The 27615-nt window shown below is 52.2% G+C and overlaps 11 protein-coding genes and 1 non-coding gene across 12 annotated transcripts; 7 read left to right on the top strand and 5 right to left on the bottom strand.

Moving 5' to 3' along the window:
* Nucleotides 1–228: 228 nt before the first annotated feature.
* On the top strand, nt 229–1264 carry BDZ83DRAFT_631803 (PUA-like domain-containing protein). Its single transcript, XM_060508922.1, has one exon. The coding sequence runs from the start codon at nt 531–533 to the stop codon at nt 1029–1031; it is 501 nt and encodes a 166-aa protein (XP_060361593.1). The 5' UTR covers nt 229–530; the 3' UTR covers nt 1032–1264.
* BDZ83DRAFT_t222 lies at nt 1198–1284 on the bottom strand. The gene has a single exon. It is a non-coding gene; the product is annotated as a tRNA-Pro (tRNA).
* A 1055-nt stretch (nt 1285–2339) lies between these two features.
* Nucleotides 2340–4045, top strand: BDZ83DRAFT_743279 (GDSL-like Lipase/Acylhydrolase). The gene is made up of 5 exons (XM_060513136.1): nt 2340–2821; nt 2892–2940; nt 3000–3510; nt 3543–3679; nt 3769–4045. Exons 1-5 carry the CDS (start codon nt 2677–2679, stop codon nt 3833–3835), a joined length of 909 nt encoding a protein of 302 aa, XP_060361594.1. The 5' UTR covers nt 2340–2676; the 3' UTR covers nt 3836–4045.
* A 1861-nt stretch (nt 4046–5906) lies between these two features.
* Nucleotides 5907–6660, top strand: BDZ83DRAFT_459692 (uncharacterized protein). Its single transcript, XM_060503223.1, has 2 exons — nt 5907–6163; nt 6266–6660. Exons 1-2 carry the CDS (start codon nt 6038–6040, stop codon nt 6620–6622), a joined length of 483 nt encoding a protein of 160 aa, XP_060361595.1. The 5' UTR covers nt 5907–6037; the 3' UTR covers nt 6623–6660.
* Nucleotides 6661–7566: 906 nt separating this feature from the next.
* Nucleotides 7567–8155, bottom strand: BDZ83DRAFT_654706 (uncharacterized protein; the record flags this gene model as incomplete). Its single annotated transcript, XM_060510739.1, has 3 exons — nt 7567–7668; nt 7727–7971; nt 8029–8155. The coding sequence occupies 3 exons, from the start codon at nt 8153–8155 to the stop codon at nt 7567–7569; spliced, it is 474 nt and encodes a 157-aa protein (XP_060361596.1).
* A 1397-nt stretch (nt 8156–9552) lies between these two features.
* Nucleotides 9553–10211, top strand: BDZ83DRAFT_459718 (uncharacterized protein). Its single transcript, XM_060503224.1, has 2 exons — nt 9553–9904; nt 9966–10211. The coding sequence occupies exons 1-2, from the start codon at nt 9664–9666 to the stop codon at nt 10103–10105; spliced, it is 381 nt and encodes a 126-aa protein (XP_060361597.1). The 5' UTR covers nt 9553–9663; the 3' UTR covers nt 10106–10211.
* Nucleotides 10212–11254: 1043 nt separating this feature from the next.
* Nucleotides 11255–11845, bottom strand: BDZ83DRAFT_654708 (uncharacterized protein; the record flags this gene model as incomplete). The annotated part of the gene is made up of 2 exons (XM_060510740.1): nt 11255–11322; nt 11380–11845. The coding sequence occupies 2 exons, from the start codon at nt 11843–11845 to the stop codon at nt 11255–11257; spliced, it is 534 nt and encodes a 177-aa protein (XP_060361598.1).
* A 2507-nt stretch (nt 11846–14352) lies between these two features.
* On the top strand, nt 14353–15177 carry BDZ83DRAFT_631815 (uncharacterized protein). Its single transcript, XM_060508923.1, has one exon. It carries the CDS (start codon nt 14748–14750, stop codon nt 15126–15128), a length of 381 nt encoding a protein of 126 aa, XP_060361599.1. The 5' UTR covers nt 14353–14747; the 3' UTR covers nt 15129–15177.
* A 1318-nt stretch (nt 15178–16495) lies between these two features.
* BDZ83DRAFT_459728 (uncharacterized protein) lies at nt 16496–17169 on the top strand. Its single transcript, XM_060503225.1, has one exon. The coding sequence runs from the start codon at nt 16707–16709 to the stop codon at nt 17133–17135; it is 429 nt and encodes a 142-aa protein (XP_060361600.1). The 5' UTR covers nt 16496–16706; the 3' UTR covers nt 17136–17169.
* Nucleotides 17170–17862: 693 nt separating this feature from the next.
* BDZ83DRAFT_459755 (glucose sorbosone dehydrogenase) lies at nt 17863–19532 on the bottom strand. Its single transcript, XM_060503226.1, has 3 exons — nt 19147–19532; nt 18353–19085; nt 17863–18292 (listed from the first exon to the last, which is right to left on the bottom strand). The coding sequence occupies exons 1-3, from the start codon at nt 19435–19437 to the stop codon at nt 17916–17918; spliced, it is 1401 nt and encodes a 466-aa protein (XP_060361601.1). The 5' UTR covers nt 19438–19532; the 3' UTR covers nt 17863–17915.
* Nucleotides 19533–23547: 4015 nt separating this feature from the next.
* BDZ83DRAFT_654712 (uncharacterized protein) lies at nt 23548–24629 on the top strand (the record flags this gene model as incomplete). The annotated part of the gene is made up of 2 exons (XM_060510741.1): nt 23548–23962; nt 24055–24629. The coding sequence occupies 2 exons, from the start codon at nt 23548–23550 to the stop codon at nt 24627–24629; spliced, it is 990 nt and encodes a 329-aa protein (XP_060361602.1).
* A 941-nt stretch (nt 24630–25570) lies between these two features.
* BDZ83DRAFT_631826 (uncharacterized protein) lies at nt 25571–27254 on the bottom strand. Its single transcript, XM_060508924.1, has one exon. The coding sequence runs from the start codon at nt 27083–27085 to the stop codon at nt 25763–25765; it is 1323 nt and encodes a 440-aa protein (XP_060361603.1). The 5' UTR covers nt 27086–27254; the 3' UTR covers nt 25571–25762.
* Nucleotides 27255–27615: the final 361 nt, after the last annotated feature.

Raw genomic sequence — 27615 nt, forward strand, 5'->3', positions numbered from 1 at the left:
TGACATGGCTGCACTTACTCTGTGTACAATAAACTTTGTTGTTCCTTTCAGCTAGAGCATCAGTCGTATCATCGCTTTCGAGTTCGACACATTCTATTGACTCGGTCTGCATTGTCTCAATGGATACAATTCTTCATGTTATGATTAAGCTTGTATCTAGTTCTCAACCTATGTCCCATCGCACTTCAAAGCCCAGCATATCACGTGGCTGGAAATGTTGCTAGGTGTCTTCATGATATTTCGGGGTGAGTCATTCGGCGACACAACTGGTCCGATGGGACTCAACACACAGAGCGCAGTTTGTGCAGCGCCTTTAACGCACCTTTAGGAATGAGGCATAGACACTGCTTTAAATTGAGATACATCCTGAAAAATCATCCTTGTTCAAGAGACCAAAGACAAAGACTAATTTCACTAGGTGCGGTAATACTTCCTTGATAAACTCAGCTTTTCCCCTCAAAGACCACCCAATACTAATAAGCAAAACGCACCCTCAGGTAATTGAGAACTATCGTCAGAACACAACCGCAATGTCGGAGATCGGTCCTTCAAGCCCAAATATTGCCATCTTCCTGGCCAAAGTCTCCGCTGAGCTCAATATCCCTCTTTCGCCACCCAAGGATGTTACAGCTTTCGGCGATAATCCAGCCTTGAAAGACGAACTCCTGGATCTTCTGCTTCAGGGCAAGAAGACATCTACAACAACCTGGCCAATCCCTGAAACACTTCATTGGGGAGTTGGCGACCTGTCCGTTATACTTGACGGCAAAGGAGAACCAAAGGCTATCATCAAGACAACATCGGTTGAGAGATGCAAGTTTCGGGATGTGAGGGAGGAATTTGCACTTGCGGAGGGAGAGGGGAATTATCAAGAATGGAGAGACGGGCACAAAAGATATTTTGAGCGCAGCAAAGACTCGAAGGCTTTCAGTGAAGATGCTGAGGTGCTCTGCGAGTGGTTTGAAGTTGTGTATCCTCAGATTACGAGGAATAAGAGTCGAGCAATCCCATATCGGGGAAGAAAAAAGTGAAAACCGCTTTGGCTTGGTTCACCACATATCAACGGATAAGAGCTAGTATGGCAAAAAGAAAATTGCATCAAATGGGCTTCCCCAAGAGCAATCGATGTGTACGGAAGTGCTGCGAGGCAAAAGAGAAATGTTCCGCGGCTTGTTGCCCCGAAATTCAAAAAGATTGGGCCCTAACCAGGATTCGAACCTGGGACCTCTCCCAGACGCGTCGTGAAGACCCTAAGGGAGAATCATACCGCTAGACCATCAGGGCGGTTGAGCTCGAAATGAGCTGGCTGTTGTTGAATTCGAATTCGAGGTGTGTGATTATGTTGTCTTTGTGAGTCGAGTAGGGCTTTTGGCGCTCGTGGAGACGTTTGGGGGCCGAAATGAGGATCCGCGGGACGGGCCCGGACGCCCACAATCCGGAGGGTCCGGCTTTGGTGTGCCGGAACCCCGTGGTGCAATGGTCCTGTAATCTGGCCAACGGGCGCGCGTTGAGCTCGAAAACTGGCGCAAAGGGTCCTGCATATGAGGCAATTTGTGATGGGGTCCAGTTGTCCCAAACACACCAGCAAAGTCGGCCTTCTTTTTACACCAATGACCATTGAAATCTCAATAGTGAAAGATGACTCTCTGGACTCTATTCACTTTGGCTGGATTCTGGGGGTGTCGAGGGCCAACACGGGGACGTGTTCAGATTTCGACCCCATGAATTCATCTAAAAACATATTGGGCTCTCATTTCCAAAATCCCCGGTGATGGGCTTCTCATCCATTTCGACCGGGAGTTTGACGTTCCGCTGTTTGCACCCCACGTCGATGTGGGCTTGTTGCATGGGAAGTTTTTTTTCCCGCGTGTTGCTGGACCTCTTGGGGGTTCTTAAATACAACACGGCATTCCGGCACAAAGATCGGGAAGAAGGAATGTGACTACTAGTGCTAAAGTAGTAGAGTCGCACCAATATTTTGCCAGTCGCCAAGCGAAATGAAGCTTTCTTGATTCCATCATGCCAGGTGTGGAGGTGAGCCAAGTCGGCGGTGTGCTATGCGGTATTCGGAACACAGGGGACGGGGAATGCGGAGGGGATCTCCGAATCTAAGATCTTGATAACCGGAGAGAGTTGCTTTCGGACCTCAAGAGCACAGGTGCAGTCTAAGACTTAGACACTCTTCTTAGGCGGAAAGGTGCTGTGTTGCTGCACGCGTGCAGAGTTGGGGAATATTAGAAACATTGCATTCCAGTTGGCTCCGGTTCTGGAGATTCAAGCACAGCTGTGACTAGCTTTTCTAAGTTTGAAGCAGATCACCTCAAGTGCTTACTGTCAAGCCGTAAGCTTATGTGCATTAGTGCGGAACCAGTCTCATAGGCTAGACTGATACATCTAAGCTGCATTATTGATGCTCTTTGACGCTTGAACCTGTGGCGTTACCAACCAAGTTCGCACGATACCACGATGAACGCGTACGTCCAATGCCTGGATTGATCCGGCAATCCGAGGACAAACTTTGAGATCGATATTTTCTCGAAATGAACATTGATGTCGCATGGCTTCTTCTAAGAACATGTAAACTCTTCAACGATCTCCACTGCTGCAAAAGTTCGTGCCCGAAGACGCAGTTTGACCAACATCCATACAAGGAACCAGAGTTGTAAAACGACCTGCATGATGATGCTCAGTCGTGGAGTTTGGATTGCGTTCCTCGCAACGGCTTACGCTGCAGCCTTGCCGTCAACACAGTTGGAACGCCGAGTCAAACCCCCTCCGGTTTCTAGCATTGTAGTATTCGGTGACTCGTTCAGTGACAACGGTAAGCGGCCGGTGGTAGTTCGATGGGCTCGTGTTGAGGATAGAGATAGCTGATGGGATGCAAATCCTAGGAAACGGTGCTGCTAGAGTATCGAATAATGCCTGGCCTACAGACAAATAGTCAGTCAACCCTTTCCCCTACATCGCTTCTAGTTCATGTTATCTAAGAGCCTATTCAGCTATAAAGGTCGTTTTTCAAACGGAATCGTCTGGGCAGAATACGTAGCAGCTAATCTCTCATTGCCACTCTACGACTATGCGGTCGGAGGTGCGACGACTTCGAATGCTCTTATCCAGGGCTACACAGGCGCAAAGGGTGATATTGCCGTACCTTCTGTTATTGATCAAGTCGTCTCGTTCTTGGCGAAGATAAATCCTCAAGGAGGAGCATTCGGAGCGTCCGATTCGATGGCAATGGAAACCCCATTGCTGATCTTGTTTGCTGGTGCCAACGACATCCTGTTCAACGCCAATATCAGTGCTTCGCAGTCGTATCAAACTCTTCGCCAAGCCGAAGTACAGCTGCGCGATGCGTACCCAGATGCAAAAGTCTTGACTCTATCGCCGCCAGATATCTCCAGACTTCCGTATGGCTTCTACTTGGAAGACAATTTGGCAAAGAACCAGTTGCGAACTTTCACCGACCAGCTAGGAGAATTACTCGGCGGGTCAAAGACAGCAGCCGTCAACGTTGATCTTCGGCCGCTCTTGACGACTTTGAGTACTATGCTTCCCCTCGGGCGTACGGATTTGACCCACTGGGGAAGTACGGCAGTTGCCTCGAAGGTGCATATGGCGAGACGCCGAACGTGACGATCTGCGGAGACCCAGATAGGCGGGTATACTGGGACGAGTACCAGTAAGTTTGGCGAGACTTTGCTTTTCGTTTCTTTCCCGAGCCGACTTGCCGTTCACCCAGTCTCCAGTTCTCATTCTGACGTCGTGCAGTCCTACAACTCATACACACTCGTGGATTGCCAAGGAGGTTCTAGACGCTCTGAGAGGTCCGTTCTAATTACCTCTTGTGGTTGAGGGAGCGAAAGTTGGAGTTCCGAGGTTTTCGGGTTCGGCATGAATGAAGGAATGCAAGTATACGGGGGGCAGTGTTGAAGTTTTCTTGGAAGCAGTTTTACAGAAAGAGCGATGAACAAAAGCGAGACATTGGATCAGATGAAAGAAGCAAACTCGCTGGCCCAATACCAATTTCCAATTCCAACTTTGGTCCAAGACCAGGGGACCCCTCGCAGGTCTGTCCTGAAGAGGCGAAGGCATCCCAACCCTCCCCTGCCAACTCCACTTGACCCGGCTATTGTTGACACCAACTCTCTGTATCAAACAAGCACGGACAAGTTGTTTGCGAGCTGAGGATAGTGCGTCCCGCCCATTGCCGCTGACAAAGATGCGTCCTTCAGGGGCGGAGTTCTTGCTTCATTGTCAAGCTGCTACAAAATGCGATGTGTTAAACATGGCTACATACAAGTCAGACGAACTGAACTGGATCAGCTATGATATGTGATAAGATAGGAACAAGCTCAGAGCGCTGAACTAAATCTGACGATATTCTCTCTAGAGGTTCATGCTTCGTAGTTGCGCGACTGATCTCCATTCATCCATATTGGATGGCGAATTTCGTGTAGAATAGTTTGACATGGTCCACAAGTCTTGGCAAGGCTCGCTGTCACAGGAAGCAGGGCACGAAATTCAGGGCTGATGGCCGCGTCTTATTCTCTGCCCATGATAAGCGGAAAATTGAAAGCCATGACGTGGAAACAATTTGGCTTTAAGCGCTCTTGTGTCCCCGAAGCCGGACTTCCGGGCCTAGGTGGACGAAGTTATGGTTAATTGGTTATTTGGTGATGTGGCTCAACACCAGACGAAAAGAGAAGCAATCTCGGAGGCGTCTCACCGATCAATGTCACAAGCCGTTGAAGCAGGGCAAGGCAATTCGCCAATAATGCGGACATGACTTCCCGAAAGTGTTCTTTGCAGTTAGTCGATTGTTTCCTAACGCCGCGACTCTCCTGAGGCCTAGGAGTTTCCATCCCACGTTGCCGCCCAGAATTGTGTTGTTAAGGCTGGTCCCTGTGCAGGCATGTCCCCTGGCCTCATTTAAGCGCGACGTGCTGCCATCTGATGACGCGTAACTAAGACATGGTCCGCCCCCGGTAGACAGGGAGACTAAGCAGCGTCCCATCACTCCTCTGGACTCTGCATCCCCGTTAAAAAAACAAGTGAAAACCCCCGAACTAGGAACAACGGCACCGCTCCCCTCGCCCCAAAATGTAAAGGTGAAACGAAGACGACGACGTCCCTCATTTACAGCAAACGCCCCATGGTCGGAAAATAAGGGAGCGGTGGAGACCCTGGACCCGTCTTCCTTGAAACACACGGCCATGATGGGCTGAACACCGAAGCCCAACCACTCAGAGTCTCCCACACACTCCAGTCATGTTCCCATCCTGGAGAAGATCTGTTGTTCCTTGGTCTGGTCTAGAACCCTCGAGGCTCGAGCAAGTTGTTGGTATCAGCACTGTTGACTCGCTGAGCTGCGCGCATCCACCATCCATCCGCACCATCCACCCACCCACGCGGCATCCATCATCCTGATCCCGCCGCGGAAAGCTAGGCCAACAGTTGCCAAACTCCTGTTACCCCTGAGAACCCACCCGTTGGAAATTGACAGCAATATGGCGCCCATGCTTCTCACCACTGTTCTGTCTTGATCGAAAGCGGGAAAGTCGGGCCACCCTTCTATCCAAGCTGGAGCTTGAGCCGCAGACAACTACCGGATAGTGGCAACTCGTCCGGGGCCAAAGTCGCCAAACATGGTTTTTGCTCTGCTAAACGCCCACATCCCGCCGGGCTGGGTCGGCTCCCCTTGTCGATCTGTGTCGTCCGATGGCGCAACGGTTCACCATGTTGCTCGACCAAGTTGACGCCATCCTGGCAAACCATGAGCCAAATCGGTGGCGGATGGCACCCGGGATCCCAGACGACGAGATTGATATAAGATGCAGCTTTTCTCCTTCCAAGACCCGTCTTCTTTTTTGCTCTCCATCCCACTCCATCTTCATCACTTTCATTCCAAACACATTGAAGCTAGTCTTCTTTTCCATTCTTGATATCAAGCCTTGCATTCGTTCCTTCGAACCACATTCCTTAACAACCTTTCCCACCTCACAAACAACCTTACAGTCAATCTCATAACTCAGACAAAATGAAGGCCAACGTCATCGCCGCTACCATCCTTGCCGCCTTCTCGGCTGGCGCTTTCGCTCAGGACCAGGAGGCCGAGTTCCCCACTGGCTTCCCTACCGACCTCCCCTCCGGCTTCCCTACTCAGGTCCCCGGCGCTGCTAAGCCCTCCGGCGGCTTCGGCGGCGGCTTCCCCGGCTTCCCCTCCGGTGGCTTCCCCACTGGCTTCGGCGGTGCCCGCCCTACCCAGGTTCCCGGCGCTGCTGCCCCCTCCGGTGGCTTCGGCGGCAACTTCCCCCACTTCGGTGGTCACTCCGGCTTCCAGACCCGCACCCGCGGCTCCTCCGAGGAGGCTGCTGGCTTTGGCGCCCAGGCTGTTGAGACCCCCTTCCCCACCGGCACCCAGTCCGGCGGCGCCCGCCCTACCGGCAAGGGCAAGGGCAAGGGCAAGGGCAAGAACCACGGCACCGGTGCTCTCCCCTCCGGTGTTCGCCCTACCCAGGTCCCCGGTGCTGCTCAGCCCTCCGGCGGTTTCGGCGGCAACTTCCCCGGCTTCGGTGGCGATGCCCCCTCCGGCGCTCCCTCCGCTGAGCCCACCTCCGCTTAAGCGACAAAAACAACTTCGACGATAACAAATTCGGCTTATGGGTTTGACTTGGACCACTTGGTTCAGCAAACGGCTTTATCTGGAGCGTGTTTGGACGATTTCTAGTGATGGAAGATGTGTTTCATTTCTTACTACTCCACGTGGAGCTTTCATTGTATAAATACAAAAGCCACTTGGAGTAGCTGGCTGGTACATTGCATAGGCGTTTGCTTTTTGTAGACTTATCAAATAAGAGCATCCGTCTTTTTCAAAGTTCTTAACTACCTCATAGATCTGCTGTGAATAATGTGCTATGTTGAACATGCCAATCTCAACTACCTTGGCCGCTGGTTGCTTACCCGCAAACTATGAGAAGTCTTCAAACTGCTATAACTAAGATACTGCAGAGAATACTACCTTGGCAATCACTTTTCTTTTCTTTATACAGACGAAACTTGAAATAACCTCACTGGCTAGCTGACCAACCATCATACATGTAGGCAAGACCATTCCAGCCCCTTGAGGTCACATTCTAGAAGTTCCAACTAGAACATATTGTAACTGCCCAATGCACTTCGTGGCTTCCAGTTGTGTTTGCATGCCCTTGAATCTTTGCTCAAGTTGAGTAAATCTAGAATGCCTGTAGCAAAAGCGGCGAAGTTGATCGAAACTTGGTCAAAGATCCACGAGGTTACAATGCGTACTTCAAATCCATCAGTTCCTTGCGGATTGTGTTCCATCCATTTACTATGCATGACTGACTACTTGAACGTTGTGGAAATCTCACACAACTTTTTCACGTATTCTTGTATCTGTCCATGAGTCATCTATATGTCACCAACATTTCTTTCATACAGCATGGCCAGCGGCCTACCTCAAGTCACGCATGAGTGTGACAAACCATTTCGCATTACAGTTGCCTCATCCTCTCATCTAATCGTACCTTATTTTATCCTCCAGTCCCCTCACAAGAGTTGGGTTGCCGCCATAACAGCAGCCAATGCAAACACGATGGTGGCAGGCTGATTGCTGTTGGCAGCGCTGGCGTCGGTGCTCGAAGTAGCAGACTAGACTTTTGTTAAAAACCTCAACTGTAACGCATGTTGGTCCAGAACAAAGACGTACCGAGCTCGAGCCGGTGGCAGACGCTGTGGAGGATGCACCAGCCGTGGTAGTCGCATTGGTCGTGCTGTTCGAGGCAGTGACTGGCGTCGCGTCAAGGTTGCATCCGTCTGCGGCTTCTGTGACGCCGTCTCCGTAGTATTGCCAGATGTCGAAGGTGTTTGCGCACTGCAAACAATCCTCAAAGTAGTCCGTCCAAGTGGAGTTGGTACAGTAGCCGTCTTCAGCTGCGCCGAGAATAGCATAGCCTAGATACTGTCATGAGTTCGTTTGATCTGGCGTCGAGAGCACATCGAGTCACATACCGCAGTTCTCGTGGCACTCGTACTTGGCTCCGCTGGTTACCTGGCGCGCGTGAAGGGGCACGACAGGCAGCCACTCCAAAGCCGTAGCAGTGGAGGCCAAGAGCGCAACAGCTGTGATGAACTTCATATTAATGACAATGGCGACTAGATGCGAAAGATGGCGGATGAACTCGATCAATAGTGGCGAGGCAAATATTAGAGAGAAGGCTGCGCGGTGTAAAACCCGCGCTGCGCCGCATCTATATATTACTGCGGCATCCCGAGCGAGCAGATTGTTTGCATACGCAACCTCTTCCGAGGATCCTCTTGGTGGATCGATAACTCGCAGCTAGATGTTCTTGGCTGGATGCCTTCAGCCGATGGGCGAATCATGTTCTGGCGGCCGAGAGTGCCGAGGTGCTCAGGTCGCATCGGCGCGGGTTGAAGTGGGGGATCAAGGATAGTCACGTTGCGATGGGCAAACTTTCGAACAGACTTCTGCAAAGTCATTGTTGTAAACCAGCCTGCTCGATGGAACACTAGTTTACTATAAACAGCCCATCACACAACAAGTTGCTGTTGGTAATCCAGTTTACTTTCCCGAAGATGACAATGGTTCGAGGCAACTGAATGATTTAGAAGGCATCGTAGATCAACAGAATCACTGCTCACATGTCTATTCTTCAGATGTATGCTCATCGGCCAGATCAAAGTTACAACACAGGGTTCCCATGCTGATGTGGTAGGACAAGATCTGGGCGCATAATATGATTGGTGGGTGGCATCTTATCAGATGATCTGATATCCGCTCTGCAGTCTCGGTTTCCCTCCACAACACGACACACCTGAGGCCAGCATCTCGGCGCTCCTCTTCTTCGCCTCAGGCCGCTGGGCTGAGACTTTTGAAAGGTTCTCCAGTTCTACTCCGACTCGGCCGGGACCATCTCCGGCCAACGGACCACAACCGCCGAAGAACACCGGCCGGATCGCCTCATTGTTTGGACGAAGAAAGGGTTGGGCACGAACAGGCCCGGCCGCTTACACCCTTGTGACAATCCTGGTCCAATAGTCCACCAACATGTGGAGTTTCTTCCTTCGCAGTCTTGCGGTGTGGTTCTGCTCCCTGGTCGAAATCGCACCCAACCCCGTTCACGACCGGTCTATCCAATCACTCCCCCGACATGCCAGTCAAGGGTTCGTCGCCATTTGAAAGATCCGGTTCGTCGCAACGTGCTCGCAGCGGATCCTCAACAAACGAACCATGGCGCAAAACTCCCGATCGAATCTTTGGACGAACCACGCGAGGCTTTACCGCCAAACTTCTAGCCCACAGATGCATGGCCAGCTCAGTTGTGCTAAACCCATTCCGCTCGTTCTTCAACGAAAGCGTCTTGTCCGCCGATGATGTTCTTGTGAGTCGCAGGGGATCGTGAAAAAACCACGGAAACCGAGTGGCTGGCCAACTCAACGCCCACCGCTTCTTACGCGCCCCGGCTCGGCGTCCGTTGCCCGGGTGCTCACTTGCTCGCCTCACGATGGCGGTCTACGTAGGTATTAAAGACTGGTCAGTGGCCGCATCTTTCGTCTGAGTTTCTTTCTTGGAAGATATCCTCTTTCGAGGTCCACCTCGATACACCACCAAAACAATCGTCCAATATGGCTCAGGCCTCGCCTTCATGGCAGAGGCTGATGGGGCTGCTGTCAGTGCTTCTGGCACTGATCCTCGGCGTCTCGGCCGGGGAGCACGGTGCTGCTGCCACCGGCTGCCCCGCCGATCTTGCTTCGGCCCCGGAACACACCTTTTCTGCCGGCTTCAACAACAGCACCGACGTTGCTGAGACTCAAGCAGAGCGCTCGCACGTCGAGAAGCTCGCGGCGACCAGCTTGCAGGGCATGGGTATGCTCCATCTCAATATCCCATGTGTTCTTTTATCCACAGACTAACACTCCTTTCCCAGGCGCCCGATCCAGCTTCGAGGCTTTCCGAGTCGAGATTCCTGCCTCGTGCAACACTCTCAGCATGAAGAGCTCCCTCATCGAGCTCCCCATCAGCTTCGCCAGTCTGCACATGCACCTGCAGAACATCCGAACCAAATAACCTCGATGGCGGTTTGCCCAACACTCAAACCGCCGACACGAGATGAACTACTTCACCCGTGTTGGATTCGAACCTACGATCTCCGACACACTTAAACCCTAACGTCGGGGTGTGCTTGGTGTACCATGATATGACACACTGAGCAAGTCCCGAGCCCGACTGCCCACAGAGAAGAGCAGTCACACAACAAACTATCTACGACAGAAACGACATGACTATAACGAAACGAAACTCACGACAAAAAAACCAATGCAACGAAACACGATGTCACGGACAATATCCTCTCAACCACATGGCTAGTTGGGAAGTACGACGAACGACCTTTTCTTTACCTCTCAGATACCAAAACCTTCTCCCTCTTCACCGAGGTTTCAGCCACTTGGCTCTTTTGAATACATCCTCTTTGTCTTGAACAAGACTATCCGTCCCAATGCCAGTGAATGATACCAGAGTTTTGTGAGATTGACATGCTTGACTAATGTAAAAGTATGGAGATCTGGCGAGTCTGAAGTGATGCCGTTTAGGTCCACAAATGTTGTACTGAATAGCTCTCCATGTCCATACACACACACACAACGAGACATGTAGACCCGCTAGGTGGATTTCCGGCCATCAGCGCTGGTGTGAGTCTTGGGGTCCTCTCCAATCACGCAGATTTATGTCAGTGATTCTATTAATAAGACTAACTTGAGAGGCTGCTTTATTTGGAAGGGAACTAGTACGTATGCCATGCTGCAACGTACAAAACAAGTCATTTAGACAGCAGCAGCGTCAGCCGCAAGGCAATATGTAAGAGAGCTCAGCAGAGATGTTGCAAGTACATGTAACTTGACTTTGAGAAAGACGCTCTAGAGGAAATTGGATAAATATTTCCGAGAATACAGGAACAATAACTTAAGTGTCCAGCGTCATCGAATGGTCAGTCACCGAGGAAAGGGCCTGGCATTATCCGCAATCGAGTCTCGGAGTCTCGGACTTGGTTGACCATTCAATTGTCGTTTCCCGCCCAATCGTCACATCGAAGACGGCTTGAGTCAGGTTCGCCATGACAGACTTTCTGATATGCTGTCCACTTGACCCATTACTCGAAACCCTCAGTGGAGACGCTCGCGAAAGGAGGTTGCTCGCGAAGTAAAGTTGAAAGCTGCTTTAGGCATGTGCGATGCCTATTTCGTCACCGCACCAAATCGTGTTTCCTTTCAATTCGATGTTTTGGTCTGCAAGACATTATGTCAGATATTTCACAGAAAGCGTTTCGGTAGTTTAAAACTTACTAAGGTCAATGGTGTCCATCCGCAATTTCTCATTGACTCCATCGTGGCAATAGCACGTCATCTCGACCTTTCTCTTGTTGGCTTTAACAAGTGAACATTCTTCACATGAGTTATCAAATTTGCCCCTGGATGGTGAAACAAAGGTGTTAGCGGAAAGATTAAGGGGATACTGCGTGAATTCTAACCGTCTTCTCCATTGCATTTTTCCATGGTCGTTGACGAGACACAAGTTGAGATTTAGCTCGTTATTGTACAGCTTGTCGTCCAAGGCGGTGCAGTTGGCCCAAACTTTAAAGTAGCTCAAGATTGGACATTCTACGCCATCATCGTCACACTTTGTATAATCCACTTTCTCGAGTTGGATGTCTTTGCAGTCTTCCTTGAAGCCACCTCCAGATTTAGCAACAACGGAGGCAGTTGCCAAGAAGGTAATAATTGCAGTGATGGTGCTGATTGTGAGCTTCATTTTCGCGGCTAGTGAAGGGTGATTGTGAACGAGATTGTGTCGTAGGGGAGTGTGAATGGAAGCAGGTCGAAATTCGAATACTTTTGCGATTGTCTGTCTCCTATAGCTTGGCCGTTGTGTGATATATGAGTGCGAGACAGTGAGAGGAAGATGAAGTCCAAATGCAGAAATTGAGATACGGAGCTGTTTTCAAGGCTGGTGACGAGGCCGCGGTCACCAGACATCATTGTATGAATAGCATGGTAAGATCGGCTGCCATGAGTTCTCTCACTTATTTTGTTTCAACGCCAGCTTTCAGTGGGCGACGAACGTGGACAGTGTCTCAAAGAAGACTGCTCAGATCTCAAAGGGGGAGGTGGTGAATCTTGTGATGTCTTCCTCCAATCGGAACCTGGGAAAGTGCGAAATGGGGGCCAAGCAAACATGGAGGTAGAAAGAATCGCGGATTCTTGTGGTGGTCTTTTTACTATATGATATCTGGCCTTCTGAGTAGGTGATCGAGGCTCGGACAGGCTCAAGAATGCCTCAAAGACGGCCGGTCGTTCGTGATGCGTAACAAACATATAAACAAGTGCCATGGACACTGACTTTCTCAGTATGCTGTTTTGGTAAGAAACAAGGCAGGAGAATCACCAGGAATTACCGTCATTGCCAACCGAGAAGGCTTGTCAGAGCGGGTTTCGGCGTTTTCAGGCTTGGCCACGAACATCGCCTTTGTTCTGCGGAGCCTCATGAAGGCAAAGAGCTGTCGGTGTTCTCTCCTTAAAGCACCAACCACTCAATCTGGCATGACCGCCTTATGAAATGGTTACTATGGGCGTGCGAGGAGCAAATTTTGAATCTTAGCGTATGGGTCCTCTGCCTAGAATCGGTCGATATACGGTGGTCGAACCGACCTTACTGAGGTGTGTCACCACTCAGCTTGAGATACTCGCGTAGGTATTCATGTTTATACCAAACCCTTCCAGATTTTTTTGCGACCCTGCGACATACCTTCTTCTTTTCTCTTTGATCACATGACCAAGTTGCCCCTTCCTCTGGAATAGAGAGAGAAAAACCAGTGAGGATCATGACCACCAGGGGATTTATTTCTCCACGGCAACCAAATTTCGTAGCCTCCATCTCCCAACCTACCATACCACCTTTTCTACTTCTCCTCTGCCCATAGTTTCCAATCCTTTCCTTTCCAATCTTCTTTTCTCTCATTCCCACTTCAACCGCCAACACAGCCCATCCTCGTCACACTCTTCTTCTCGCAATCAAAACACCACCAGCCCAGCAGTCTCATCGCTTCAATCACAGCTTTCCTGGACGAATCGCCATACCGAAATCTTGCAATACTCGAATTTCCACGCATCTTGCCTCAGAGACTCCTTTCTTGACGACTGCGAACCTCTTCGAGCGAGGCAAGCTTGCCGGAACGCGTCACTCGCGTCGCCCTCCGGATATTTACTTCACCTCCAGCTTGTCGCCACGGCATCCTCAACTCTCCTCTCTCATCGACGGCTTCAAACGACCCTTCCAATACCAACAGCTCAGGTAAGTGCGAATACATCACCATATCTAGGTGACTTGGAACCCGTCGTCCGCCAACGGATTCTCGAGGGCTGCCTCCATCTACGCGGTCACTGTCCAATATCGGTCCAGTGCCCTGTTCTCACAATGTCCCATACTTACTCTTCCTGCCATCAAAATTAGGGCCCAAGGGACTGATCGCTCTTTCTGCTTGAAAACTCTGTCTAGAAGGCGGTGTGTAGTCTGCGAGTTTTCTCCCCTCGACCTCACCTTCCCACTAGGCAAGTACTCATCTCTCCGATTTTTCTGCACAAAGCCACCTCTCCTTCGTCGCTACAATGTTCGTCTCTACACACTTCCTCTTTACTCTCCTCGTCCTTTCACACTCCGTCTCTTCACACTTCGTCTCTTCGCAATCCGTCTCTTTTCACTTCGTCACTTCTCTTGCTCATCGCTTTTTTGCGTCATCGCTTTTCGTCCAATTCATGCTTCATCGCTTTCGAAATACCTATTCATCGAGTCTCTTTACTCATCGCTTTTCACCTCAGTGACCAAAGCTTCACATGCTCAATTCTGCCAGTCACACTACGAAGGTATTTAATTTCCTGCTCTAGCAAGAATCCCCAGCTCTCACCTGTATGTCATTCAAGCCCCACTCTGCGGATTGATATTCTTGCAAGAATTCTTGGCTAACCCATCGTGTTCCAGCTACCGAAATCGGATGACGTCCACCGTCTGAAGAGATACGACGAGAGATACGACGATGCCTTCGTCGCATCTTTGGACGTACCGTCGCATCTCTAAGGTAGGATGATCCCAGTGCCGTCCGAATGCGACTTCCGACGGACATCGCCATCTCGGCATGCCGTCTGGCCACTACCCAGGACTGCTATGCCATTGAGGTTACAATCGCTCTTGCGGAATCTCAGCCTCCATCGGCTTGCTCGGATTATAGCCAACAAGAAAGGCTTGGAGTGCGTTTGTTCAAAATTGGGTATGTCAATCACAACTTCAAGTAGGATATCACATGTCTGTCAATGAGCTGGCTGTCCAGTCTCTGTCTGATTATTTCTCTTGTTGGTGTCATGGATGTTTGCTAACAATAGCCTTTCTCAGACTTCTCAAAAGAGCATGGGGGTAATAGAGCCTCTGCCATCTCTATTGGTTTGTCTTCTAGAGACATAGCTTTTTTCCAAGCTAAAAGAGGCCAAGTTGAAGCAAATTGCTCAAATGAGTCTATGTTTACACCAACGGCTCCAGCTCTGAGCAGCCTTCCGCCAGACCAGCATCCCAGGCATGTCTGAAGCCATCGAACGACCGCCGTGGCATCAACGAGGTCGGAGCATACTGCCCTGGCCTCGCATTTGGGGTGACGTGGGAGACCACAATGACCCCGCGTGCATCACCGTCTCTCATACCGGCGTTCGAGTCTCCGTGTCCGCCAAAGAACCCCAGCCAGCTTTCCGCAGCGTGGTACGGTGGACACGGCGACTCGAACGCCGGGATCTCCTACATGAGAGGGTCGACTGGCGAACCGGGACCTGCCATTTCCATTATTATGGCAGACAAGTACAGCGATATCGACGTCGACCGAGGTGATGATATCGTGTACTGCGGAGCCAACTCACTCGACAACACATCGAGGAACACTCTCGCCGATAGGAGACCGCCCCTCCGCAGGAACGCAGAGACTTGTTCGAAAATGCTCCAAGAAACCTCAACGGACAATTCGAGATCCTGCTCCAAAGACACTCTAAACCGAAGTTGACGTTCCCTTCCGGGCGTCGATGGCATTAATCATGGCTCAGCACTTTCAGTCATCATGGCAGACAAGTACAGCGATATCGACGTTGACCGAGGCGATGACATCGTATATGGTCAACGTCAATAGCACTGTATTTGTCCGTCATGATGATGACGGGTTCAGCTGGCGTTCTCGAGACTTCAGAGAACCCTCTCACGGGTATTTTCCCCAGCTACACCGGCTACTCCAGCCAGGCCGGCCATCCTGATGTACTTCCTCTGAGGGGGCCGGTCCTGGCTTGCTCGACCACCAGAACAATCAAAATGGGCGCTTCCATTGTTCGAAGAGCTATGCCTAGCCCAGCTTCCGGGCGAGACTTTTGGCCCAAGATACGTCATCAAGAGAAGGCTGGAGGCCATCAAGGCGTTTCGCCCGAAGGAAGATCCGAAAAACATTATCGCCTCTTCACTTCGCCCGAGCTCACGAGGTTGGCGATGATTATCTTGGAGATCTTCTCGCTGACCTTGGAGATCCTGGCTCAGTTGCTTCCACGGGCCCCGAGCAGAGTATCGACTTCCACACGAGTTTCGAGGGGATGCCCCCCCCTCGATCCCCCAACGCTCTAGTCGGCCAGGGCTTAGGCCTGACAGCTCTTCCAGAAATCGGACAGGCCGACAACTTCAGAAATGATTCTGGTTTTCAAGGCGGAAATGCAAACGCTGCTCCTCCTCTCACTTATGGGCCCGCCCCTGGCCACGTCGCCATGGGGATATTTGACACCATCAAGCACAGCAGCAGCAGTCCGACAGCAACGCTTCTGACTGCCACGCTCCTGGACAAGACATGGCGAACATGAAAAAGATCATGAATAACTACGGTCTCGCGGCCGACGATGGAGACATTTGTCGCACACGCCTAAGTCACTGGCACTCTTACAACATTGTCCACCACGCTCAACAAGCCCACCCCGGGCCTATTACCGCTCGCGGTTATTTCGAATCAACGACATCAAAACCAATCCTCGATGCAATGCTAGCTGCGACTAGCCCCCGTGTCTTCCGCAAGGCGATTCTTGGGGGGCGTTTGGGGTCTCGCGAAACCCCCTGCCTCAATAATCCTGCTCGAAAACCTGCTCGAAAGCCTGCTTCAAGGCAATTTTTCAACATTGCTTTCAACAAGCCCCACAGGCGGGCGGCATTTCAAAGCGCTGGACGTTTTTGTTTTTCCGACTTCGAATGTTGGCGGGGTCGCTGCTCGAATAAGTCGACTAGGAGTGCTGGAAGCCTCCATTTGCTACTGGGGGAGCGTCCTGGATTTTGTCGGGCGTTTGCATGGTCGCCCAGAAGGAGATGTTCCCTCGGTATACTCGTCTTTGCATTTTGGGGGGGGGGGGGGGGAAATAGAAAGGAACCCCTGAGGGCATTAAGGGTGCAGTGTGGGAAAGTTATGCTCGAAAAGACTGCTCGAATGGAAGAGGGCGCTGGAACGCTTCTCACCAGGCCTCAAGATTAAGCACATCAGGATTCTCCCGGTGGACTCTTGATCCTTTGGGAGTGTTCAGGGCATCCCCGAGGGCATCAAGGGTGCTGTCTGGGGGACCTGATGATGTCGACTTCGAAACATTGCTCGAAATATTGCTCGAATGAATGGGGGGTGCCGGACACCTCTCGCGAGGTTCTGAAGATTGGGCATCTTCAAGGTCTCCTGCTCCTTCTGTGCGATGACCTCGCACAGAAGGAGATGTTGCCTCAGTCAACTGAGCGCATCGTTGAGGTCCAAGGCACACCTGAGGGCACCAAGGGAGCCATTTGGGAGATCTGCAAGTGTCTCGTCGACGATTGGCAGAGAGGCACTGGCATAGTTCTCTACAACCCTGTCATTCGCATCCAGTTCGAAACAACACATATACATAGCGTCGGGTACTTACTTCCTCCAACAACGATTTCGCTGAGGCAAGTGACCCAGCCAAGGAGATTCCAAGAAGCGCGTCAAGATCACTCACGGAGAGGCTGCTGCCAAGGGAGCAAATGAATCATTGTTTGAATTCGTGTTCGAAGACATGTTTCAATGGGAGTTTGTCCTAGGATGGTGTCGATGATTACTTCACCACTGCCGCAATCCTAACGACATTCTCAAGATGAAGTTGCCGGGGAGGGTGTCGACATGGATATGGGGAGTGTTCGAATAATGGGGGATACGGTGTTGAGGGTATGGCGATGGATGATGGCGAAGGTTTGAAGGAAAGGAGATATAGAGATGAGTGTATCGGCGTGGAGTTGGGAAGTGACCGAAGAGCAGCAAATGCAAGGGTGAGGATATCGAAGAGGCGAAAGGGAGTGCTCGAAGAGGTGTCTGAGATTGAAGTTTTTGGACATCGAATAGCATTTGAGCCTACTAAGTACTCAATCTTTCGAAAACGTCAGAGAGCAGAGGGTTTGGACTGCATAGCTTGAAGGAAACAGGAGGAAGTACTGGTGGAGAGGAAGACTGAAGGGATGAACCTAAGACTACAGAGCTTACCAAAAAGAACGGACAAAAACACTTTTCTCAATCATCAAGTCCTCAAAGTAATGCAGCTTCGTGAGAAACGCCTTGGCGGGGAAACCCCATACGTTGAAGCCAAGGACATGTGCTGGCCTCACTCTCTGTATGTTTGCAACTCTTTATCAATCAAAATGTGCTTTAGGTATATTCATGTATCGTGACACTGCCTCGACAGGAATCATTCAAACTTTGGTGAACGTAGTCCACCTCTCATCGTATTCTCCAAGAGCTTCACTTCCCATTCCCCATTTTCATCTCTGCATCAATCTAGAAAGCGAAGAACGTCGCCGCCACCAGCGCAGCGAATCCAAGACCAAGGGACGGCGCAAAACCACTGGCAGCATCAGGCTTGGCAGTCGCGCTCGCGGTGCCGGTGACAATGGTGCCGGGAGTCGTCGATGTCGGTGTAGCGTCGGTCTGCTGCAGGATGTAGATCTCGCCCGTAGAGTCAGAGGTCATAAACAAGCGGTTCTTGGAGTCCCACGCGAGACCGACGGGGCGGAAGCACTGATCGGGGCAGGTGCTGAGGTCCTTGTTGTACATGATGTTCTTGAGCGCGTCGGTCGAGTCGCTCTTGGCGACGGGCTCGCCGTTGGAAAAGTCGACTGCGGTGAGGGCGTACCCGACGGGGTTAGGGCGGTTGACTGCGCGCTATGTTAGTTTTCTGATGGACTTGTGACAGAGTGGGTGGGGAGAGTCACAGCTGCCGCGGAAAGACATGAAAGCCTTTGAGCCGTCGTTGTTGAACTTGAGGAAGACGGGGGACGAGTGAGACTGGAAGGTCAGGCGGGGAGCGACGTAGTCGTTGTGGCAGCGAGTATCGTTCATTGTCGAGTTCTGTTCCATGGAGAACTGGTCGCCGACGTTGAGAGAGCTGTTGAGCGGGATGCTGGTGTCCCAGACAGCAAAACAGCGCGGGTAACCGTAGTTGCCGGCGTCGGTCTCGTTCGCGATGGTACCGAGCAGGTTGAGCTCCTCGCCGGGGTTATTGGCATGGATATCAACACCGTTGCGTGTGATATCATCAATGGAGTTATCCATCGCCCAAACGTTACCTGTAGCGGGGTCTTCTGCGACAGCGACAGCATTGCGAATACCCCAGCCAAGAAGCTTGCCATCCGTGTTGAAGTCGAAGGGGTTGTTGCCGGACTTGCTCAGGTCAAAGGCCTTGACCTGCGCGTGGCCGCTGTTGGCATCGAGGGCATCAATGTCAAAGTTCTCGTCGACGCCGCGGGACACGACTAGCCAATTGCTTGAGGCCTTGGACATGACTAAGGTGCGAGTGGTCTGGTCGTTGTTGGCCATATTGTCAATGACGACGGCGGGTTCGGCGTTGACGGTGCCGGCCTTTGCGTCGTAGGCCCAGGCGAGAACTTGGGAGACGGAGGAGGCATACAGGGTCTTGCCATCTTCTGAAAAGGCCATGCCGTGTGTGAGCTGGATGACGAGATGTTAGCACTATTACCACCTCTGGGGTTTCAAGGAAGTGAAGTCTGACTCTTGTGTTGTTGACCAGAAGCTTGCTCTCGGTCAACGTCAGGCATGTGCCGCCATTGTCCTTGAATGTGACGCGATAAACACCAACAGCAGCATCCAGGACGAGCAGGGCACCCTCGCTGTCAACGTGAACTGTGCGAGGCTTCTTGAAGCCATTGGCGACAAGCTGTGCCTGCCAGCCAGCGGCTACCTGAGGAGCAGTGTAGCTGGGGGTGATAACATCGGCGCATTGTTGCGCGAGCGCCGTGGTGGCGGCTGCTACCACGAGCGCGGCAGTTGTGAATCCCTTCATTTTGGCGGGGGTGGGGAAAAGAGACCAAATTTGGATTCAAGCAATCGTCAGAGGCTACAACGTTGTCACCTTTGAGAGCTGTCTCGCGTACATAAATAGTATGCGCCTGATATGTTCAAGGCGAGGGGAAGCTCAGTGGCAAGGTGAAGAAATCAATTAGCGACCAAGTAGCTTCGGAGCAGATTGGAACATGTCCCATGAGACGGGTAGCGAGGCATCTGTCGACTTTCGGGGTGGCAGACAAAAACCCCACTTGAAAAACGAGAGAGACAAAGCTCTCTGGTTCGGGACAAGATGCCCCTCCATCATCCCCCCTCCATCGCCTCCTTGTGCGGCGGCTCGCGAGTGGTTGACATGTACGCGAGCGGGCGATCCTCTGTGCCTCTTTGGAAGCTGCTCACCTGCTCTAGCGCAATCGGTGGACGATACGGCGACTGGGCGGCGGAATGGGTGGGCAAGTCGACCCATGAAAGCTCTTTGGGTCTTCGTTGGACAAGAGGATCAGAGAGCCTGAGAGGCAGGGCATGGCTGCGATGACGGTGGACGGATGGAACGACGCCTCACATGTGCGTGTCTGGCCACCTTGGGTCCCTCGCGTTGAGCCAACGCACCGGCGTCGCTTTTGCGGCCAGCCACTCTGCATGGCATTCTTGCTGAGGGATGCAGACGGCAGTTGTTGAGGTTATCGCGAGTGTGAGGCATTCGGCCTGGCTAGGGGCTCACTGCTCAGGCTCTCGAGATGCCACGGTGCTGTGGCATGTAATCGGGAATGCTCCTGTCTGTTGCTCTGAGCATTAGACCTCACTTGAAGACAAGACATGGACTGAAGCGGAATGAGAGGTCTTCCAAGAACATCGTGAAGGGCGAGGTCCGAATCCGGCGTCTAGCACCGCTTCCCACCAGCGACAGGTCGAACAAGAGCTGGGTTAGCGTAGCGGATTCAGTAAAGCGCGAAAAAAAAAGTTGTTCAAAAGGCGCACATTCTCTTCGTAGCGTCGCGTCATGCTATCGGACGGCTCACGTTTGATGTGGGGGAATAAGCATGCAAGACAACCTTAGCTGCGTCTGTTCAGTGGGCACAGGAGCGGGATCCACGACCCGATGGTGGCCGAAGGAGGCAGGTCGTCGGATTTCCGTCTGCTTGGAGCTGGATCCAGGCGGATCGTGGGTGTGGTGGTTCTGGCGATGAGGGGGCAACCCATGTGGTGGTGGCCAAGGATCGTCGACGAGATGTTGCGACTCGAGACTTCATCATGATGTTGAGAGGCATCGACGGACTAGGAGCATTCAGTTGCAAAGCCCAAGCCATTCTCTGTATGCCTTTCGCTGATATTGCTTCACCAAGTTTGACATGATCGGGCAATACAGGGTGAGAGAGGATGTGCGCCCACATGTCTCTCAAGGTGACGGATGCAGCTTGAAGCTAGCACCGCCAGCTTGAGCTTCACCGCTGCTAGCATGGTATGTCTGGGATGACACATGTTGGTTCCTGAACGGCGTCCTGGCTGGACTCTGGTAGCGCCCACAGATACGGGTTGTGCTTGTAGTTGAATCCTCGCCAACGGGAATAGGCCGAAGTCATGATGTTAATGATCAAGTCCTAGAAAGAAAGGCCGCAATGCAAGCAAGAAATCTTCCGCTCCCATAGAGTCCCATTTCCGTAGGGCGAGTCCACTCTCCGACCCTCTCCTCGGCGCACCTGTCGGGCTACAGATCGATCATCACATATCGTTACACTTACCACACGGCATATCGGCTCTGTTAACCCTGAATGAGTCTTGGCAAAAGTACGAGAAGAGCCAAGGCCTTGGTGGTGTCTGAACTCGTCCCTTTGCTTTGCCGTGAAGTCCATTGACCAACCACCTCTCAGTGGGAGCTCACGCTTCGCAATGGCAACCGTCCACCATCCATCCTGCCATCCCACCACTTCGGACAAATATTTCTTACACTCCATCTTTTGAGTCTTGACACAAGCAAATCAAAGCCAAGAGCGTTGAGGCGTCTGAGCTAGACCATTCCCGCGTTACACCATGCGCTGCAATCATGGTCGACTGCCAAAGACGTCGAGAATGTGCCCAGCCAATTTTTGCATTCGATTTTCTCTTGTCCATGTGAATGATCTGCCATCCGTACTGAGAATATGAACCTCCGCAGCCCATAGCCCATGGACCGCGATCATGCGTTGCCACTCTACAAAAAGGAAAATACGAGGCTGAGCCCATCTCTCGCATCCCGAGGATGGCGATAGAGGCTTTTCACACGGCAACGGCACAGATAAACCAGCACCACCACCAACACCCCTCTGTCACGCAAAAAAAACAACCGCTTGGCGGCCATCAGACTTTGCTGCTGAGTGGTGGTTGCAGGGCAGGGCTTGCAAAGTTGCTGCCAACCCCGCACTAATTACTATCTGATGGTACCGGTAATAGGCACATCGCCCATCCCATGGCCCGTATCGAGGCTGTTCCCTGTCTTCTCCGAGTCGTATCGCCCCTCTTCTCGACGAGAATCCCAAGTCCACCTAGCCTTGGCTCTCGCAGCTGTCGCTTCAGAAAGTTCAGCCCAGCCATCAAACCCCCTCCTCCCTCTGAAATCGAAACGGAAGACATACCGGCCCTACCTGCACTACTGTGCAGTACAGGCGTTGCAAGTGGTGTTCGTCTGCTTTACCTGAGCTAAAACAGAGCTGTCTCCAATTTGGCCTGTCAAACGTCAAGTTTGGAATCCTGCAAGAGGAGACCAGATGAGACGGCGTTCTTGTCAAGACTTCTGAGATGCCAGTCAACACACCGTAACTTTGTGATATTCAAATGTCAAGACGGACCGGCAAACTCAACAGAGAACACTACGGCACTCCGGCACCGTGAATGGCGGCATGGCATACAGACAGAGTGAGTGCCTACATGTATATTACCAAACACACAAAACCATGGCACGCCGTGAGACATGCGCCCAGAACACGCCAACACTTGCTCGACAGGGGCGTTCCGGGTTCCAACCATTGATTCTGGAGCTTGCCGAGACAACAACGTGCTGAACTGATGGTCGACTCCGTCCAAGCTCCATCTTCCAAGACTACGGTGCCCATCTGTCTGCGCCCTTCACCCTATCACCAACCTCCTTGGCGTTCTCCGCCCATTATCAACTGGTTGCCACGCTGCCGTGCCATGCCCGCGATTGTCTCTTGCCAAGCATGCGTTCCTCACGCCCAGCATCCTCCTCATTGGGTGCCGTATTGCCCATGATCCAGCAGTCCAGCGCTGGTCCCCTCGCCAAAATGGTCTTTAGGCTTGAGGGAGCGGGACATGCGGAGCACAAGAAGAAAGGCCATTCCACCTTGGATTTCACCCCATTCTCTTCTTCCCACTTGTTGCTAACTGGACTGGTCCGAGTCTTCTTCTTCCATTGAAGCCTTCAAGTTTCCTAGCGCCATCTTGCTGAGCTCCTCCCCTTCTGCTCTACTTTCCAGCCAGCCACCCAACACATACACACAAAGTGGTGCGCCACGCTAGCTCAACTGGCGCAACCAGCCCTGTCTGTATTTGGGGAATCGGCTCGAACTCGAGAATCGCGAACGAGTACGGATACATTGGCGTGCTTGCTTACTTACTGCCGCCTGCGTCCGCTACCGCTGCTGCTGCTACCAACACCCGATGCCCCTCCATTCCATGTTCGTATGACGCGTTGCGAGACCCCAAGCCGGCAAACATCCGCTTCTTCTGGGTCCTGATTTTTCGCCCTTTCTTTCCTTGTGGATTCCCCTTGGTCAGCGGTGCCGCTTAATATTTGATGCCCAGCAAGGTACGGCACGCTGAGCTGTAGAGGACCAGGACGAAGTGGTCCATCACCAGCCGATCTCTGCTTTCTCTTACGATCCATGTCGATCTGTTGTTCTTAGAGACGCAGCTCATTGCGACCTGATTTCTCTCGAGATATCCTTCCCTCTCTTGCAACTTGAGATATCTCATCATCTTGGTTCGATTACAGAGGGATTTGACTCAGGAGTACGGGCGAGGACTCTTCTACAGGCACTTTCACCGACTGCGTCTGTGCTTCCCCGACATTTGAAGCTTCGCATAGCATCGGGGGTCCCTTCGAGGCTTCGAGACCATGTTCACAAACACACAACGACTGCTGTCAGCCTTTGCGGCGACGGCTCTTCTCTTCGCAATACCATCATCAGCCGCGGCTGTCCAACCCCGGCAAGGTCCAGGCCCAGTCAACGACTGGATCTCCGTTGACTCAAATGGCATTGCCCGAACCATCTCACCATCAGTCGTCACTAGCAATGGCGCACGCACAACAATCAGCCCGCCCCCATACTCATTAACAGGCTCCGTCTACACCGTCACGGCCACCACCGGCGGACTCACGACCAGCACAGGCGTACCGCCGCCGCCGCAAGCAAGCAATACCCAGGGATTTGGAGGAGTTTTCGCCGTGTGCAACAACAGGGTCGGTCAAGATGGTCCGTTTTGTCAACCTCGACGTGGTAGTACTCTGCACGTGGAGTCGACGTACTACAGTAAGCTTAAATTCATCCCGTCCCGTTCATGTCTGAATCGCAGGACCGCCTCTAGCACCTCAACCCCGATTTGCTAACAAAACTCCTAAAAGTCACTTGGGATACGACATTCTTCGCAGACCCCGCCACGCCCATTGGCATCGTCGGCTTCGATGTAGACAACGGCATCACCGACAACGCACCCGCATTCTCCGTAACGAACCTCAGCGGCGGCGATGGCTGGGTTCCTTGGACCCCCCACCTCACCGACCTCGAGGACAAGACCTCCAACAACATGACCATCATCCTCATGTACAACGACCCCGACACGGGCGAAGAGAAGAACGTCACGGGTCCCGTATTCACGTTGAGGATGGCGATGGACACCGTCGCACCCAACTCGAGACCGAACCTCCTTGCCATTCTATTACCCGTCATCCTTATCTCGCTTGCCATCGCCGCCTTCATGGCATGGTTGTACATCAGGCGCCGCCGTCGTCACGCGGCCGTTGCTGCGGCGGTGGAGCGCCAGAACGCGGCGCATCCCACGGGACAACCGCGAAGCATGCATGGGCAGAAGGGAAGCGCGGATATCCAGCTCGAGCCGACGAGTCCGCCGCCGGGTTCTGCGCCGGGGAGGAATGTGTTCCAGGAGGAGGTCCGCAGGCAGGAGCGCGAGAGGGCGTAATGGATGAGCGATTTGGAACGGGCACAGGGATCGGGTATATGTAATGATGGGAATCTTGTCTGACGGAAGATCCGTCGAGACGGTATAGGGAGTGGGTATTTCGTTTGGTAACGACTCTCCAGCGATACCCTCATCCATGAAGGCACGGGATCTATGACAATCTACATACATGAATTAAGAGACAGATGGCATGCCACCATCGCTCAACATTGACCACCTTGAATCTCCTGGCAACAACCTGACGTTGATTCTATTTAAGAGCTCCTATCAAATGCGGTGTGTTAGGTCTGACGATAGTAGACGAACCCAACGTACCCAGCCGGCCATAGTGATGGGTCACTAGAGTCAACCTCTTAATTACCACCGTCGCGTTCAGCGGGGATACAGAAAATAGCCTTGTTCGATACCGTTGCCCTGATTTCAAACACAAACCATGATCATGGTGCGTCCAGTACGATGTCCATTTGTTGCCGAAGGTGTATATGGCAATAGATATCGATAGATATCTAGCATCATAGTAAGCAATCTACTGCGGTGGGCTACCGGCCGTTTCGGGCCCGCGGACGGCCGCGGGGAGCCGTTCGCTTCGTGGAGGCTCCAGGGGCCCAAATGGATCTATCACCACTCGCAACCGCTTGGAATTTACCTCGGCTTCGGCACTTCCAGTTATTGGGGAGGACTTAGTACGCCAAGCAGAAATGGCTTTGAGCCACTTGGGTCGTGATCCCAACGCAGAAAGTGCTGACCATGGTCGGATTTCAACGTCGATCATAGAGCATGTTGCTGGGCAAGCGACTGACAGCAAGACTGAACTAGCCTAGATTGGTGTCGAACTTGGTTTCCAAAGCTCGTTCTATTTATTGGTTCACAGGATGGCAAGAGCAAGATACGCTTCTGGTGTGAACAGGTGCGTTTCACTAGTGATGGGGCAATATCAAGTTGCCAGAGATCCTCGTAAATTCGATGTCAATCACTTCTGACAACCAATACTACGTGACACTACGGAGACTTAGGTGCTGGGAGCAAAGCCATAGACACTCTTTGGGTATAATGAGTGACATAGGTCCCCCAGTAAGGCACACTGACTTCCTAACACTGTCCAGATTAGATCTATCTCCCGATCAAGTCAACCTTTACAGCTTAGCGACGAACTTCCTGCCACCCTCCAAAGAACACAACCCCTCAGTCATTCGCACCAAATCTCTCCTCAGAATCTTTCCCGTGGCGTTCCTCGGGAGTTTATCCACGGCCCAAATACCGCCCCTAAGCTTCTTGTACCCACTGACTTGCTCGTCTACTGCTTTCTGGATTTCCTTCAAAGCTCCAATGATCTTGTTGCGCCCCTTTATCCTGTTCTTGTTGTCTTCCTTGAGTACAACCCACGCCGCAGGGACCTCCGTCAACTGACTCTCATCCCAGAGAGCCCCCACGCCAGACTCTCTTACAAGAGGATGAGAGTTGAGAATCTGCTCGAGTTCTGTCGGGCTCACCTGAAAGCCCTTGTACTTGATCAACTCCTTTGTTCGCCCAACAATCGATAGCCGTCCCTGCTCATCTATACGGCAAACATCTCCGGTATTATACCACCCATCAACGGGGAACGCCTCCCTGTTTGCGTCTGCATTGAACGCGTAGCCCCGCGTGATATTCGGACCCCGAAGCCATAATTCTCCAGGGCCACCTTGGGGTGCGTCTTCAGTCGTTCCCTCCTTTTGAAGAGCAGCCTCTATACCGGGCAGAAGCTTCCCGGTGCAGCCATCGGGGACGACTTCCTCAAACCCCTGGTAGGCCACATACCCAGCCGCCTCCGTCATCCCGTACGCCTGAATGAGCCTCCACGGCGCCCGGCTGAGCAACCTCGAGAGCTGCGCCGGCTTCAGAAGCGCGCCACCGATGTTGATGACCTGCGCCTTGGAGAAGTCGTATCGCTTTGTAACGTCCGAGTTTGCCAGACCTAGCACCACGCTCGGGACGCCTTGAAACATGGTAGCTTGCGTAGAGCCCACGAGCTTGCCGTATTCCTCGATGCTGTACTGTGGCATTGCGTGATGGAACATGCCGGTATACGGACCGAGGAAGAACGGAGCCGTGGTCATGGCGATGTGAGCCCAGGGTGTGAATGCAACGGTTCTGCAGGCCGAGTTGAACATTTGGCGTTTGTGGTCTAGGGCGACGAGTTGCATGACATTGGCGACGAAGTTGTAGTGCGTCAGTTCGACGCCTTTTGGTTTGCCTGTTGTGCCGGACGAAAGGTGTATTGAGGCCAGTCGTTTCGAGGTGTCTGGCCAGTGTGGTATTGAGAGTTGAGTTGAAGCCCCAAAGTCATCCGGGATATGTCTCGCTTGCTTGCTTCGTCTCACAATGGAAAGTATTGGCGGTGGTTCCCAGTATACCCCTTCCTGACGAAGCTCTCTCACCGCTACATGCACGGCTTCCTGGATCGTGGACTCTATCATTGAGCCATACGCGACGATGAAGTGAGGTCTCGAGACCGCAATACCATGGCCAATTTCAGATGCCTTGAGAGCATGGTTGATGGGACACACAACACCACCTGTCCATAGGATGGCATGAAAGATCTCGAGAAACTCGACACAATTCGGCACCACAATGACCCATCGCGCTTGATCAGGCGGATTCAGCTTTTCCGCAAAACCTTTTGCAATCCGGCCTGCGCGGCTCCGTAGCTCGCCGAGAGTGATGCTCCGGTTCGTCAGACTATCGGCAGCGATGACATGAGACTCTGGTATTGGACTCGCGGTTGTGTGAAGCAACTCGGTAAGATTCAGTTCGCGAGGAATCTCAATGGGTCTAGATGTGTATATCCTCATGGTCGTGATGGTCGGTGCATTTCCTCTTTTGAGTTTTGGCCTCAAACACACTGTCGGATGAACGAGTTCTTGACAATGACATAAACAACCACAAGATCCCAGAATGAAAGAAATAGTGACAGAGTCGTATTCTTGGTCGATGTCAGGAACAGTCG

Source organism: Colletotrichum acutatum (assembly GCF_030867785.1).
Source record: "Colletotrichum acutatum strain CBS 112980 chromosome Unknown BDZ83scaffold_94, whole genome shotgun sequence".
Classification (NCBI taxonomy): domain Eukaryota; kingdom Fungi; phylum Ascomycota; class Sordariomycetes; order Glomerellales; family Glomerellaceae; genus Colletotrichum; species Colletotrichum acutatum.